Source organism: Thermobia domestica, chromosome 9 (genome assembly GCF_964235325.1).
Source record: "Thermobia domestica chromosome 9, izTheDome1.hap1.1, whole genome shotgun sequence".
Taxonomy (NCBI): Eukaryota; Metazoa; Arthropoda; class Insecta; order Zygentoma; family Lepismatidae; genus Thermobia; species Thermobia domestica.
In genome coordinates, this window is record NC_137462.1 from 175,047,019 (window position 1) to 175,063,216 (window position 16,198).

Below are 16,198 nucleotides of genomic sequence, written 5' to 3' on the forward strand. Positions count from 1 at the left end.
AAAAGCTTAAGATGTCTATATTTTTTTAGAGTTCTGAGTAGCACTCGAAGAATTCTAAAGTTCCTCATGAAAATTCAGAAGAGTTCTCGCAAAATAAGGGAGTAAACGGGAAATAAATGTTTCCTCATAATCTGCTGACCACACAGGCAATCGATGCAAATCATTAACAAATATATAACACGTGCGTAATAAACCTCAACCAATGTTATACAAAACATTATAGAAATCGACAAGTGCTACTCAAAACTCTGATCGGACCTCTATTTCATTACGAAATGAAAGAGTTCTATCACCTTGTTCACAGACGGTTCGCGAATAGCCCATAAAATGTTGACTAAAATTGTTATAAATAAATATTTAACCATTCTACGAACAGAACTTGAAAGAACTTGAAGAGTATTATTAAGAATTCTGATGAAAAGTCTATTTTATTATGAAATAAAAGAGTTCTATCACCTTCTTCACAGTCGGCTTGAGAGGGGCCCATAAATTGTTGATTTAAATTGTTATAAATAAAAATATATATCATTCTACGAACAGAACATTAAAGAACTTGACGAGTGTTAATTAGAACTCTCATCAGAACTCCATTTAATTGCGAAATAAAAGAGTTCTATCACCTTGTTCACAGTCGGTTGGCGAGTGGCCCATAAATGGTTAATTTAAACTGTTGTAAATAAAGTTTAAAATTTCTACGAACAGAACTTTATAGAACTTGACGAGTGCTAATCGGAACTCTCATCAGAAGTGTATTTCATTGCGCAATAAAAGAGTTCTTTCACCTTATTAACAGGCGGATTGCAAATGGTCAATAAATGTTAATTAAATTGTTATAAATAAATATTTAACCATTCTACGAACAGAACTATATAGAACATGATGAGTGCTACTCAGAATTCTTATCAGAACTCTATTTCGTTGCGAAATAAGAGAGTTCTGTCACCTTGTTCACAATCGGCTCGCGATTGACCCATAAATTGTTAATTTAAATTTTTATAAATAAAGATTTAACCACTTTACGAACAGAACTTAATAGAACTTGAAGAATGCTACTCACAAGTCTCATCAGAATTCTATTTCATTGCGAAATAAAACAGTTCTAAAAGCACTCGTCAAGGTCTATAAAGTTCTGTTCGTAGAGTTTTAAAACCTTATTTATAACAATTTAAATTAACAATTTATTTGCCACTTGCGAACCAACTGGGAACAAGGTAATCGAAGTCTTTCATTTCGCAATGAAATAGAGTTCTGATGAGAGTTCTGAGTAGCACTCGTCAAGTTCTATATAGTTCTGTTCGTATAACGGTTAAATCTTTATATATAACAATTTAAAATAACAATTTATGGACCATTTGCGAACCAACAGTGAACAAGGTAATAGAACTATTTTATTTCGTAATGAACTACAGTTCTGACGAGAGTGCTGAGTACCACTCGTCAAATTCTATAAAGGTCTGTTCGTAGAATTTAATTTTTTTTTTATATAACAATTTAAGTTAACAATTTATAATGGTTAAATCTTTATTTGTAACAATTTAAATGAACAATTGTACCGTGTCATGCGAAAACGAACTAAGCGCCAATTTCATACTTTTAAGAAAATTACGTTTAAAGGTTGATGTCCAGCATTAAGGTAGCCGTAATCTAAAGTGAAATTATGTTTCTTTTTTTGGAAAGGTGTTGGTTTTCCTCTCTTTTCGATTGTGCAAAAAGTTCTAATGCTTATCAGGAACCAATCGTCGCATTTACGTGGATTTTCAAAATTTGGCGCTTAGTTCACTTTTGCATAACACGGTACAATTTATGGGCAAATCGCGAACCGACTGTGAACCAGGAGATAGAACTGTTTTATTTTGCAATGAAATAGAGTTCTGATGACACTTCTGAGTAGCACTCGTTAAGTTATAAAAGGTTGGGTTCGTAGAATAATAGAGTTCTGATGAGAGTGTTAATAGTGTTTTGATGAGAATTCTTAATAATACTCCTCAAGATCTTTCAAGTTATGTTCGTAGTATGGTTAAATATTTATTTATAACAATTTTAGTCAACATTTTATGGGCTATTCGCGAACCGTCTGTGAACAAGGTGATAGAACTCTCATATTTCGTAATGAAATAGAGGTCCGATCAGAGTTTTGAGTAGCACTTGTCGATTTCTATAATGTTTTGTGTAACATTGGTTGATTTTTATTAGGCACGTGTTACATATTTGTTAATGATTTGCACTGGTTGTCTGTGTGGTCAGTAGATTATGAGGAAACATTTATTTCCCGTGTACTTTCTTATTTTGCTAGAACTCTTCTGAATTTTCATGAGGAACTTTAGAACTCTTCAAGTGCTACTCAGAACTCTAAAAATATATCGATTTTTTAAACTTTTGATCGCTAACTTCACAGGGGTTCTTCCGACAGTAAGTGATTGGATGGAAGTGCGCTGGTCCTTGGCCTCCGCGCTCTCCGGATTTTCCTTCCCTAGACTTGTTTCTGTGGCCTTGTATTGAGCATATCTCAAAAGAATTTGACACCATCCGAAGTGAGGGTGCTTTCTCAGAGTACGACGAAACATGGTACGTCGGTATAGACGTTGCAATGAAGTTGGTGACAACATTTTGAACACCTGTTGTGAGTGTACCAAGCAATAATGTTCTACATACAATTAATCTCGAAGTCATTTATCTTATGCCTAGCAGTGCTTTGTCTTGCTCCTGACATTGTTGCTACACCCTGATTCTCAAGTTCTTTACCCGCACACCCAATGTTCACACCTATCATGATGAGTGTAGTGTTTTCAAGACTGTCTACAGCCTCATCTGTCCCTTAACGGGTAGCACATTCATTAAGTCCCTGGTGCTCATTCACTACATTTTTGTCTAGCTTGTTGCCTAGAGATGCCATACCTCTGGCTGATGACGGGCGTCGCCACAAATACGTAACAATCCTTATTGTTGTACCGCCCCTAAATGATCTGTATCCGTGAGATTCATTTCATCTCTAAAATGGTCCTTCTTCTCTGTACTTATGCAATCATGCATAACATTGAAAAAACTTCCGCCGTGTTGAATCTGATTGCAATATCGACTTGCTGTCAACAGATTCCTGTTTCCTAGTAAGCACTTCTTCGTCCATATTTATTTCGATCCATCTTTACTTTAGAGACTGTGGGGAAATCCTTCACGTCCTATGAGTATTCCGTTTCGCATCATTGCGACGCTTTCCATATACAGTTTTTACAGTACAGTTACGAAATCCTAGACCGCCAGGTATACTTAATAACTAGTCGAAGAAATATCTTCATTTTCGGCAGCCTCTCACTTGAAAAATATGCGGTTTCAGACATGTTTATATGAACGGTTTTTTTAGTGTGTAGAATCACCTCCCAAATTTATGGCACTGAGTTCATGAACACCATATACTGATTTATAAGAAATGGACATTTTATGTGAAATACTCGATATATCTGTGAAAAAGAAATTACATGTATAAACAGTATGGATTAAAGAAAAATTAAGGTGTCACATTATCATACACATGAGGAGTAAAATTTGCTTGTACGGTAATCTTTATAATCTTGCGAAAGAAGTGGAAAGAATACGCAAGTTAAAATTTAAAAAAATAATCAAAGTATTTAAGATATGCTGTGAATGAATAGATAATGTAATTCATCACAATATTACAAAGGTGTGCTTTTATTGACGTCATAACCTACCATTTCTTACGTTCTTTCTTGCTCTGTTGTACATTTCTTTGGCCGTGTCTTTAAAGTTCTCTTTGTATTTGTGTCCAAAATTTAACAAATATGATTTTCCACAAGACGGATGCCCGACCCTTAACGAGATCACAGGGAAATTATATGCAATCTGTCTGAAGTGTATGGACTGGCTATTGTGATGAATGTCCGGCCCATAACGGTGTCAGTGAAATTGTATGGAATCTGAACGGTAGATGTGTGGGCAAAATGGCCGGTTATCGTGGTAGATGCTCGATGCTCACAGCAATAGATTATTATTTGTATGTAGTTTGAAACTTTCACTACGAGAAATTGATATTTTTCAAAGGTTCTCGAGTATTACTCAGTGTAATTTTAATTTTAGAATTGACGAGAATTTTGCCAACGTATGTATGAGATACAGACTCTGAAGAAACTGATGACATGATCAGCAAAGGGTATATGAGCCGTAGGCCTGCAATTTAATATGAATTCCAACCACCGTAATTCGTTCAGATTTCAGTAGTCTCCTACCGGGAATCGAACCCGGAACCATATGCATCAAAAACACGCGTTTTAGGCATCGGACCAGTGAGGAATACTAATCTAATCATGTTCGTAGCACATGTATTTGAATTTTTGAGAATGTGTTCATTAAAATTTAAATTTGCATCTTTCTTTTCCCACATAATACTGTAGAACTAGAAAGGTTATGAATTCTTTATGCAAATATTCACGGCATTCACGCTGGATTTTTTATGTTCCATGCCAAGATAAAATTTTCCAGACTATATTTTAGGGAAATTAGAACGTTGTGCTGACCATTAATCTCCTATAGCTACAAACGTATTCGTAAAATATTTTGTAGGCTTTCATAGACGCTACAGGTGTTAAAAGTGTAACTATTATTGAAAATATATGACAGTCATTAAAAGAAATGCTAACTTCAAATTAGAAATATTTTTGATGGCTCCCATCTCCTTATATAGCAATCCCTATTCATCCATGTTTTAGTACAACTGCTGTATTTTTCTTAATATTCCAAAATATAAAACTATACATACGAATACGTAACAAGACAGATAACAATGTATGCATATGAAAGACATGTTTTTGTATAGTACAAACATTTTTAAGTAACATGTACGTTGGTGATTAATTCCACTTCCAATCTTCAACTTTTTACTAGTATGTTTTTCTCATTTCTTTCAATTTCTTTTGTTAACTTCTGAAGGCTTTTCTTTATTTTACTTCAGCTCTTCTAGCGCTGCAGAAGCATTCTTTCTTTTTTTTAAATGATTTTTCTCAGCTTTAGCTGTTACTTTTTCCTCTGGATAGCCTCTTATAAGTTGACATTTGCATTTCTTGCTGCATGTATTAGTCGTTTGGAGATAGTCAGTAACTAAATACCTCTGTAGAATGTGTCAGCATCATGTTTTAATCTCTGTGAAACTTGATACTCTTCGTGTAAATTGTCCACAATATTCCTTATTCAAAGAGAATTCCATGTGATAATACTAGAATCTTCTTAACAAATAATGAAAAATAGATGTTACGTCAAAAACTCCTAGCTATGTCGAAATTACTCTTTCTTGTCTTTACTAGGTAATTCTTGATACATATGTCATTGTAAAGTAGCTTTACTCCATCAGCAACAGAACGAGAGAAATAATGCTCTCTTTCTTGAATCAACTTCTTTCTTCTAATTAAATATTAGTTCTGCCTGGGACATTAATATATGTGGTTAACAATTGCTAAAAATCTACGTAAAGAGTTAACCCGTTATGTTTATTTATATATGGTAAATTTGTTTTATTTTCTATTTCATCGTTTGTACTGTAGGAATCCATTTTTTTTTTTTTTTTTTTTTAGGTGACATGCCATTTTGCATAGATTCTATTTTGAGCCGCTGAGCACCAAAAAAAAAAAAAAAAAGTTTGCTTTCTTAAGCTTAAACAAAGAAAATATTGCAGAAAATATTTGCGCTCAAGATCGGACTTTGATGTAAACTTTTATTATTATTATATTTCTTTAACAAAATCTACAAAATATCTCGAAAGTGTCAACATTTGTGTCTTGGAAAATTTATGACAGTGTGTATTTCCAAGAAATTGTTTTGTTTGTTTTCATCAGTTTTAATAAAGTTTATTCATAATTACTTCTGGAGTTTTGAACATTAACATTGAAACAATCATGACATATATAATAAATTTATTCATATAGAAAGTAGTAGAATTTCTCCCAAGACTCTTACATACCTTACAAGTGTTAGATACGAGTATGCCTATTATCCAGCAGCTGTTAATCCTGGAGTTCTTGGCACACACGGTCCTACATGTGACGGTCGATTTTAACGAATGTTTCCGCGATTCTGTGTCGCAGTTCTGGTAAATCACGTGGCATAGGAGGTACCTAGATGAGATAATGAGTGTCACCCTGCATTCCATTTACCCGTACTGAAATAGGTAATTACCCTATCTTCTAGACCGGCCGTTTTAAATGCACTGGTCTCGTAAGTGCGTTATTCAAAGCCACAGGACTTAGAAATACTGTTGCTACCACCTCTGGAAGCTTATATTCTAATCCTCCCATAGAGGAGATAATGGAGTAAGTCCATCAAACTCAACAGCCCTAGTTTCCGAACCCCAGACTCTATAGACAGTGTTAAGTGTTTCCAGTTCTGTCCACTGGTAGAGTGAGCCTCCGTAGCGAGCAGAGGTCTACCATCATTAAGCAGTGATGGCATCCGAACGTTATAAGGCAAGCACACCTCCCTCTTGGAGCAGAAGGTCTCCAAGTTACCAAATCCAACGGTATGACCATAGTCCGGCAGGGTCCAACCCAATCCAGGAGCCCTGGACTGACCCAAGACTCTTGGTTCTTGGTCCTGCCTCCCTACTGGTCGTTTAACGCGCCCAACCAACCACCTTCTGGTTCCAAGGCCAGGCGTTATTCGGCCATTTGCTAAGGTATCCCGGAAACTTCCCTTCCAGGAGGGGCGAGAGGTGTTAATGCCCTGCCTACCTCGTTTTACGGAAGAATTACATCGTACATTACTGGAACAAATTACTGATATAGACCATCCGTTCGAGACGGAATATTGCTATTTGCAAGGCATCAATCGCACTTCCCCAGCAGGGGTAGCAACAATACCTACCTCACAATGGTATCGTGGTGACGTATCATGTATACTTCCGGGCCCAGTGGTCCGTGTTAATGACTTATTTGGAAGGCTAGTGACCACACAAGCTTTCACATCTTCGCTCTATAGACTCGGGCTCTATGAGGAAGAGCTAAGTACAGGAGGCAGTGTTTTAATTCTCTTAAGTCGTGTGAATATCAATTCAAACAAGGAGTGTTTGACAGGTGTTCAGTGTATTTGGACTTATCCTCCTGCCTCTTTCTCAGCAGAGATCGGAACCGGCCATGGCAGGGTTAGGAGGTACACTCATGTCCAAAATGATTGCCGCATACTATAACTGTCTTCTTGTAATAATGATTTTGCAGGGTACTTTTAAAATACTGATACTATGTGTATAGTCGGGAAATGTATATTTGTGGTAAATTTCATAGGAAAAGAATTATAAATACGAAAATTAGAATGAGTAAAACAAAATATTGGTAAATGGACAAAAAAGTTTTATTTTCGTTTTATTGTTCTTATTTATTGCTCTTTTGATATGAAGTTTTCCACACATATCTGCTGATCGTACACATACTAACATTATAAGAAATACCGGGCGAATTCGTCATCAAATTATATTCCTACAACATATTTATAGACATGCGACAATAATTTTGGACATGATTGTACATACACGTAATCTTTGATGTAACCCCATCACATTTGACTTACATTCAGCGAATTCTAAGACACAGTAAGCCTTCTTTTCACCACAAAATGTCGCCAAGTTGTTGCTTGTGCTCTAGTGACTAAATCTCCAACTTCGTGTCACTCATCGTTGCTGTAAAATTGAAGTGTCTGTCATGGTTGTTTCAATATCGGAAGGAATTACAAATAACCCTATATTAGTTTTATATTAATTTAGGTTTAATATGGAACGATATAATATTAAAGAAAGGTGTCTTATATATACACATAGGCATGTTGATCATCATCATTATCATTATTATATTATTATTATTATTATTTAGATTGCTTCGTTACTAAAATTATATGTTTTTGTTTTACAGATTTAATAAATGACGATGAAGAATGTGATGATTTCACGTTTCAAGAAAAGGTAGTCATGGCCGCAAAGAAAATATTGAAAAAGCATACAGAATGTACGAATGTGATTGCAATACCGAAGGCACGAACACCTATAGTAAAATTTCTACATGTACCAACAAAAATTAATTGCGACGTTTCTTTCAAACACTGCCTTAGTGTTCGCAACACTGGTCTTGTGAAATTTTGTCTCTCCTTGGATGAAAGAATTAAACAAATGATAACAGTGTTAAAGTACTGGGCTCGAAACAATGACATATCAGGTGCAGGTCGCATTACTAATTATGCATTGGTAATGATGGCCTTCTTTTATTTGCAACAGCTTAAAGAACCTTTGCTTCAGAGTGTACACAGTCTTCAGAGTTTGTGTGCAACGAAAAATTTCGTGGCTGGGTGGAACAGTAATTTCTGTGATGATATTAGTCGATTACCAAACACCAAAAACAAGCAGACGGTCATAGAGCTTTTGCACGGTTTTTATACATTTTATGCTAGTTATGATTATGACAAAGAAGTTATTTGTCCACTGTTAGGTAAGTCTGTTCCTAAAGCTTACTTTGCTAAAGGAAATGAAAAAGAATTACCTGATGAAATGAGCTTGTACAAAACCAATGTGACTAAACCCATGGCAGAAAGACTAAAAATAGAATCTGCGATGTGTATTCAGGATCCTTTTGAACTTTGTCATAACTTAACCAGAGGTGGTGGGAAAAGACTTGTCAAGAAGTTGAAGGAGCTCTGTGTGTTGACATCAAAGTTGAGTGAAAAATTATTGTAGTATAGGGAATGTTAAAACTATCGGGAAAGACCTAATCATGGTTGGGATCATTAGGTATAAATATTACTTTTTAATGATTCAAATGTGGGGCACAGCAAAGTGATAAAGTACCTGGATAACATGCACATTAGTAATCAAGTGATAAATTTGCTTATAATGGCAGACTGAAAACGTAGATTCAAGTCAATGGTTGGTGATTGTGAAATTTGAGCTTCATTAATTTAATAGGTTGTGTAAATGAAACATGACAGTTTAGTTATATTTTAAACTTTAGTTTATTCAGTAATTCTATTGCAGTTCACGCAGTTGTAGTGTTATATGTAATTTGTATTGAGGTAGATAACAAAAAGAGTGCTATATAGCATTGAAATTAAAAGAAAATCCGTAAGGGCTGTTGTATTACGTTAGAGCACATACAAAGGCCTTGCATTTTGTTTTCGAATGCCGATGCTTCGGCATTTTGCATCTGGAATGAGGTTTTTTTTTTTATGCTGAATGAGTGAACATTTTGTTTCTATGATACATTTCTTTAAAAAAAAAAGATAATCCGAGAACTGGTTGATGACTATACAGTAAATGCACTCTTAAGTAGAAATAAATATACTCAAAACTTATAATACACTACATACATTTCTTCAGTATAAGATATTTATTCATGATTTTCTTGTTCATTGTTAATGCAACAAGTTTGGAAAAAATTCCATAACTGCTCAATTAAGGATTTCAAAACTTCACAATCACTCTTCTTTAAACGTGCGGTAAAACTCATAGGTAATAAATCCTTTATAATGTCCAGTGTAAAATAGTTCAAAACAAAATGCATGTACTTTTCAGATGAAAACTAGTTTTGTGTATGATGCTCGCGATCAAAATTTTGAGGCGCGTGTGTCTACTTATAAGATATATTCGCGAAGTGTCCCCTCGGGATTCATGTAAAATTGATTCAATGCAAAGTACTCCGCGGCCCAATGTGTACTGTACTAATTTTAGCGGCCCATGCCAGTAATTTGCATATTAATGGGCCTTCATACACTATCAAGAAATCACCGGTCACCCCACAACTTTCGGAATGAAGCAAATCATGACGTATCTAATATCGAGTAGGACCTTCTTTGGCCTGGATCACAGCATGTATCCTCCGAGGAAAGCTTTCCACCAGTTGCTGATATGTATCAGGTGGGATGGCAGCCCATTCCTCTTGCGAGGCGGTTCCGAATGCGGCAGGTGAATTTGGACGAGTTGGTCTGGACCTTAAACGCCGCTCCGATTTATCCCACAGATGTTCCACGGGATCCAAATCAGGCGATTGAGGAGGCCTCTGGAGTCGTTGCACATTGTTCTCGTCATACCGCAGCATAACAATGGCAGCTTTATGGCAAGGGGCATTATAATCCTGATAGTAACATGGGTCCATTCCAAAGAATTTCCACAATGCGGGAAGCACTGAATTGTTCAAAATATCCAGATAATTTGCCCTCTTCATGTTACCAGACACAACAACAAGCGGACATAGGCCGAACCAACAAAATGCACCCCACACCATTACACCACCACCACCAAATTTCACTGTTGGCACAATGCAGTCTGGTAAGAAGCGTTCCCCGGGTTGTCGCCACACACCCACCCTACCATCTGACATGAAACAGTGTAGCGTGATTCGTCACTCTATAACATGTTTTCATTGGTCTAGGGTCCAATTTCTATGAGCCTTACACCATGCCAACCTCCTGGCTTTGTTCCTTGGAGTGATGTGTGGTTTGTGGGCAGCTGCTGTACCATGGAAACCAAGTGCATGCAGTTCTGTCCTGACACTTCGGTGAAACTGATGTGTCCGATGCAGTGTGAAACTCGTGGATGGCAGATGCAGCTTGACGGCGATTGCTGGACACTACTCGCTTCAGCACTCTCCGGTCCCTGTGCGTCAATTTCTTGGGTCGTTCGGGCCGTTTAGAGACACTGGTGACACCGTGACGTTTCCATTTCAGGATTACATCACCCACCGTTGATTTTGGGTGGCGTAATTGGGCACGATTCGACAAATCCGCAGTATGACAGCTGATGACGACTCCCCTATCGAACTCGCTAAGTTCTTGTCTATGCGCCATTCTCAGTCAAACTGACTCCTCGCCACGATCACTGATAATGCCTTCTGCATCGAAACAAATGACTGGTGTCGTGCAGGTTGCTCTGGATTCCTTACGGCGATGCCCTAGCGAACTGACCGGTGACTATTTGATAGTGGATATCCGGAATTCCATCATACACTACTTCAACGCTCGGACACAAAATTGCTTTTTGTTTCGTTAGATGCAACTGCACATGAATGTAGGAATATGCAAAACAAATTGGATAAAGTACTGCTTCTCTCACACATGTTACCCACCCCGGCCGCCATATTGGATTCAACTTTCGGTTTTTCAAATGGGAATAGGTGCATGTGATTCATCAAATTCATGTACAGTTTTCTCGGAAATTTACTGGTGTACTGAGTTTTACCGCAGCTTGTACCGTTTGGAAGGTATTGCATATTTAATCCCTCCAGGCACTTAGCGAGTAGACATTGCAGAGTAATATAAGTCACGCTTACGTTTTTGATGTTAACAAATCAAAATAATTTCTAACTAGAAGTATAATGTACAACATTGGTGTCATGATCTTATTACGTTTCTCTGAGTGACTGTTATTACTTCCATATTACTATAACAAGGAAGTATTGTAGTACGGTCAAAATGCCTAATGTAAATCCAGATACGACCAGATTTGAGTGAAGACCTACCATTTCCGTATTGACATCTGTGTGTCTGTATGTACGTTTTCAGAGAATATTTCGTCAACGATAAATCACGTAAAAGTTTACATATACACACGAGACCTTGCATAGCTTATTTGGTTCAATAATTGTGAAGTGCCCGACATCTAACATGCAATTACCTTCCAAATGGTACAAGCTACGATAAAACTCACTACACCAATGACTTTCTGAGAAAATTGTACACTCATGTTCAAAATTATTGTCGCATGTCTATAAATGTGTTGTTGCAGGAATATAATTTGATAACGAATTCGTCCGGTATTTCTTATAACGTTACTGTATGTATAATCGGCCAAGACATGTATGTGGCAAATTTCATGTCAAAAGAGCAGTAAATAAGAACAATAAAACAAAAATGAAACTTTCTAGTCCATTTAGCAACATTTTGTTTTACTCATTCTAATTTTAGTATTTATAATTCTTTTCCTATGAAATTTACCACAAATATACATTTCACGATTATACACACAGTATCAGCAATAAAAGTACCCTGCAAAATCATTATCAAATTATGTTCTTACAAGAAGACAGTTATATGTATGCGACAATCATATTGGACATGACTGTACATGAATTTGATGTATTACATGGACCTATTCCCATTTGAAAAACCGAAAGTTGAATCCAAAATGGCGGCCGGGGTGGGAAGGTGTGTCAGAGAAACAATACTTAATCCAATTTGTTTTGCATATGCCCACATTTCATGTCCACTTGCATCTAAAGAAACTTGTGTCTGAGCGTTATAGAAGTGTATGATTGAATTTCGGCTATATGAAGGTCCATAAAAATGCAAATTACCAGTATGGGCCGCTAAAATTAGTACAATACACATTGGGCTGTTGAGAATTTTGTGTTTGAATCAATTTTACACGAATCCCAAGGGGAGACTTCGCGAATGTACCTTATTAGAGGTGAATCTGAAGACCCTGGTAAAAAGAAAGTCACAAGAAAGACATTTTTTATAATGGGAAAGTAAAAAGGAGTAAAAGTACGTATCAGGAGTAAAAGTGGTAGAGCGTTCACCTTTGGTGCTTGGGGTCCCGGGTTCGATCCCAGCCCCTGCCAAGTAAACTGTGGTGGACAAACACCGTGTACGTGGGTTTTCTCGGGGTTATCCGTTTCCTCTCACTTTCTTCATTCCACCATTTCATTCATTACTCATCATCACCGTCTCCTTTAGCCTAACCGGCATAAGCGTGGGACGTAAAACTCAAAGATTTCATTTTTTCAATAGGACATTTTAAAATTCATGTTCGCTTTCGTCCATATCGCTGCGCTCCAGTTTTCAACTATAAAGCAGCAGTAGTTTACCATCACTGATGAGTTACCAGAAAAATATCTGTGAAAAACTATGTATTTCGGTTTAAACATTTTTAAACAAAACTACTCTTATTTCCTTATGTCAATTTATTAACACCTCACACAGAACAATTATGCTTGAATCATTGCTATTCCTTCATACATAGATTTACTGTTGAAAATTAACTTGGACACTAGGAAGGATCAGAGCATAATATGAAAATTCAAAAAGTGTCAATTTTTGTGGCATTTCTCGTTTTACCTGTATAGTCTTCATGTGATTTTCAGTATAAATGTTTATTTTTAGGAGAGTATGTAGTCCCCAGCAAGCAAAATTGCATACATGTTGTTCCCTCTCCTTAAATGTTTCTTCTAAATAACTTTACAACGGATGGGCGAATTTGAGAACATATTTCTTGGTTGTAAACGAAACATTAATCTCTGTTACACACCGAAAACTACTTTCGAATTAATGCTTTGCTCTGAAGTTATTTACAAAAGAACATGTAGGAGAAAATTGCTGTGTAACTGACGAGTGTAGCAGCAACACATTTATAATCAAACGCAACTACTTCAGTGTCCCAACAGTTATGCTTGCTTGCTTCAAGCTTCCTGGGAAGACAGTCGATAAAATAGTTGAAGACAGGTTTTATGCAGGAAGTAAATTCCATGCAACACTTAAGATTCACCGATTTTGGAAGAAGAAAACCAGACTGCAAAGTCAGTTTTTGCATTATTGTAATCCCGAATAATTTTTTATCTTTCTACGTAGGGATGCGATGAATATTCTCAGTGCCAGCCGCGCACGTGTATCTTCAAAATAATAATAATAGCATTAAACATTTCATTGTTTTGAAATATATATATTATTTTCTGGACAATACCAATATGTATATGTATACTTGCCAATCTAACAGTCGATGGATTTTTTTGGTGACTTTTAACATACAATATATTGTTGACTCTCTTCGAGGTGTATATGGAATTTATTCTATTTTTATAAGTCATATGTTAATGAAGAAGCTGGTACGAAGAGAATTGCTATTTATCTTGTCAGTAGCTTCAGTGAGTTTGGATTGCATGAGGCTAAAGTAACCAAAATTTAGAAATAAAATTTAAGTCCTTTACATGCCAATATTTACATAAATAAGCCATCCTCTGAGAAAACATAAAGTCCTCTTTTTCTTCTTAATGTATTTTGTTTATTAATTTTAGGAGTTTTTAGACAACTGTAAAAGTAAGCTAATTTTGTGCTATTTGTTCGTCCAGTTTACAAATTTTAAGATGTTTACATTTTGTTGTTTATAAGTTTGATTGTTAGAAGCTCAGGGGGAAAATATTGGTACAGTTGTATGTATCAACTTATACACATTGTAAGTCCCAACTGTTGTATGCACAGTGGAGGAAAATAAAATGTCTCTCTTTCAGTGTATTAAGTCAGCAGAATTTAAAAACCTTTGTAGTGGATCTTCCTTTATTGAAGCGAGCGTTAGCGAGGCTTCTATCATTCGACTCGATTGCCATTCGCATGTGTATCCGTCCGTCTGTTCCACGATAACTTTCTTGATTTTAACAAAATTTGATATGTACTTTTCTTTAACATGCAAAAATAACCCATTTTTTTGGGATTGCGATCCATAAAGGATAAGAGGGTAAAATCAGCCTCATGTTCCAAGTCTGAAAACTTCTGAACGCAAAACAATTGAAGACCTGAAGTCTGAATCGATCTAAGTGTCATTTTCTGAAGTTTCGAGTTATAACCGGAACGATGGTCTATGGGCCAAGCCAGTTTAAGTATATTCGGATCTAAGTGCCAAACCTGTGCGTAGTAGTTCAGATCATGCCAACAGAATGCGTGATGTGTATGTGCACGGCACGAATTCTCGAGGAAAAACATCATTATCTCAAAACTCTTCAAATGGCACTTAGATCTTAATTTACTTCAGGTCTTCAATTATGCAGGATAATCACAAAAAAACTATTCGATTTTGACAAAACTTTATATAATAGGAGATTTCGATTATCCCCACAGTTTCAGATTAAAATTACCAATAGTGAGAGGGTGAATTACCCTTTCACCAAAATTGATTTATATATATATATATATATATATATATATATATATATATATTTAAGAAATATGTTTCATGAAAATTTTATTTTAAAAAGATGTTTGATTTTGATGTAATGTACTGAAAGTTCTTTAAGGCTTCCGAATCATCCCCTCTGGATGAACTTACGACCACGGAGGAGTAAAAGTGAATTAGCCCCCCTCCCGTTTTTTTGTAAGAGAGTTCAACGATAACTAGTAATAATCATTCGATTTTGTTAGTGTTTTCTTTGAGGATTTCCCACAGTCCTCAGCGTTCGAGATTTTTAAAAAAAGTTGTAAATTCCCTCCCTTATATAGGATGAATACCTCCTCATATTTGATTAAAAAGATATGTTCCACAATAAATGTAGTAAAAAATAATTTTGATTCAATATGACCTTTTTTAGGGCTTCACAATTGACAACGGGAGAGTGAACTTTTCTCTAGTCCCCGGGATGTAGAAATATGTTCCGCATTTCCTACCTAAATTTATTCGATTTTGATACAATATGATGAGTATGTTCATTGAGGTTCTCACACAATCCACTTCATATCAGTCAAATACAAGCAATCAGCCCCCCGACCCCAATACACACCATAATCTTTAAAAAAAAAAATGTATTCTACCGTAGCTTTCGTACAATAAAATCAAATGATTTTGGTTAAATATGGCGTAAATTTTTCTGAGGATTCACACTCGTTTTAATTGATGTTGAAATGGATCAATAATGGGAGACTGAATTCGTCCTTCCCTATTTGGAAATAAAGTATTTTAGTGACAAATTCGTAAAAATACTACGATTTTTCGTAAAACATACAAGAGGTTATCGGAAAATTTTAATTATCATCCAGAAATTAGGGTAAAGACATGCCGAAGAAATCTCGCAGTCAAGGTCGAGGTTTAAGTCGCGGTCGCTACCTCGATGTCTAAGTCGCGATGGATGAAGGCAGGGTGGATTGATTTAAATCACATGATATTTATAATAAAAATCGAATTTCGAAATAAATTAATTTAAAGTGAAAGTAACAGTCAGATTGTATAACTATAAAGTATCAAATTTTAGACCAGTCGAATCATACTGGACTGAAGTCTAGGTCAACTTATACGCTAGGCTTCTAAAATATTTGACCTAAGTCTCGAAGTTTTGAACCGGTAACGAGATAATCCTGCTTTCTTCTCTTCGTAAAACAGGGTTTGTAAATCGTTAACTGCTGCACCAGAAAAATCATTTCGACATTTAAGACGAAAATCGTTTTGTGTGCGCGTCTGTCTGTCTGTTCC

General features: G+C 36.0%; 1 protein-coding gene across 4 annotated transcripts in view; it reads left to right on the top strand.

The window, feature by feature from the left end:
- Window positions 1-14,256, top strand: part of LOC145695224 (uncharacterized) — a 79,686-nt gene extending 65,430 nt beyond the window's left edge. For all 4 annotated transcript variants that reach the window (XM_081772220.1, XM_081772217.1, XM_081772219.1 and 1 more), the window contains exon 7: window positions 7,899-14,256. In XM_081772220.1, the coding sequence (XP_081628346.1) occupies window positions 7,899-8,713 (815 nt within the window). In that variant the 3' untranslated portion in view covers window positions 8,714-14,256. The remainder of the gene's footprint in view (window positions 1-7,898) is intronic.
- The last annotated feature ends 1,942 nt before the right edge of the window (window positions 14,257-16,198 follow it).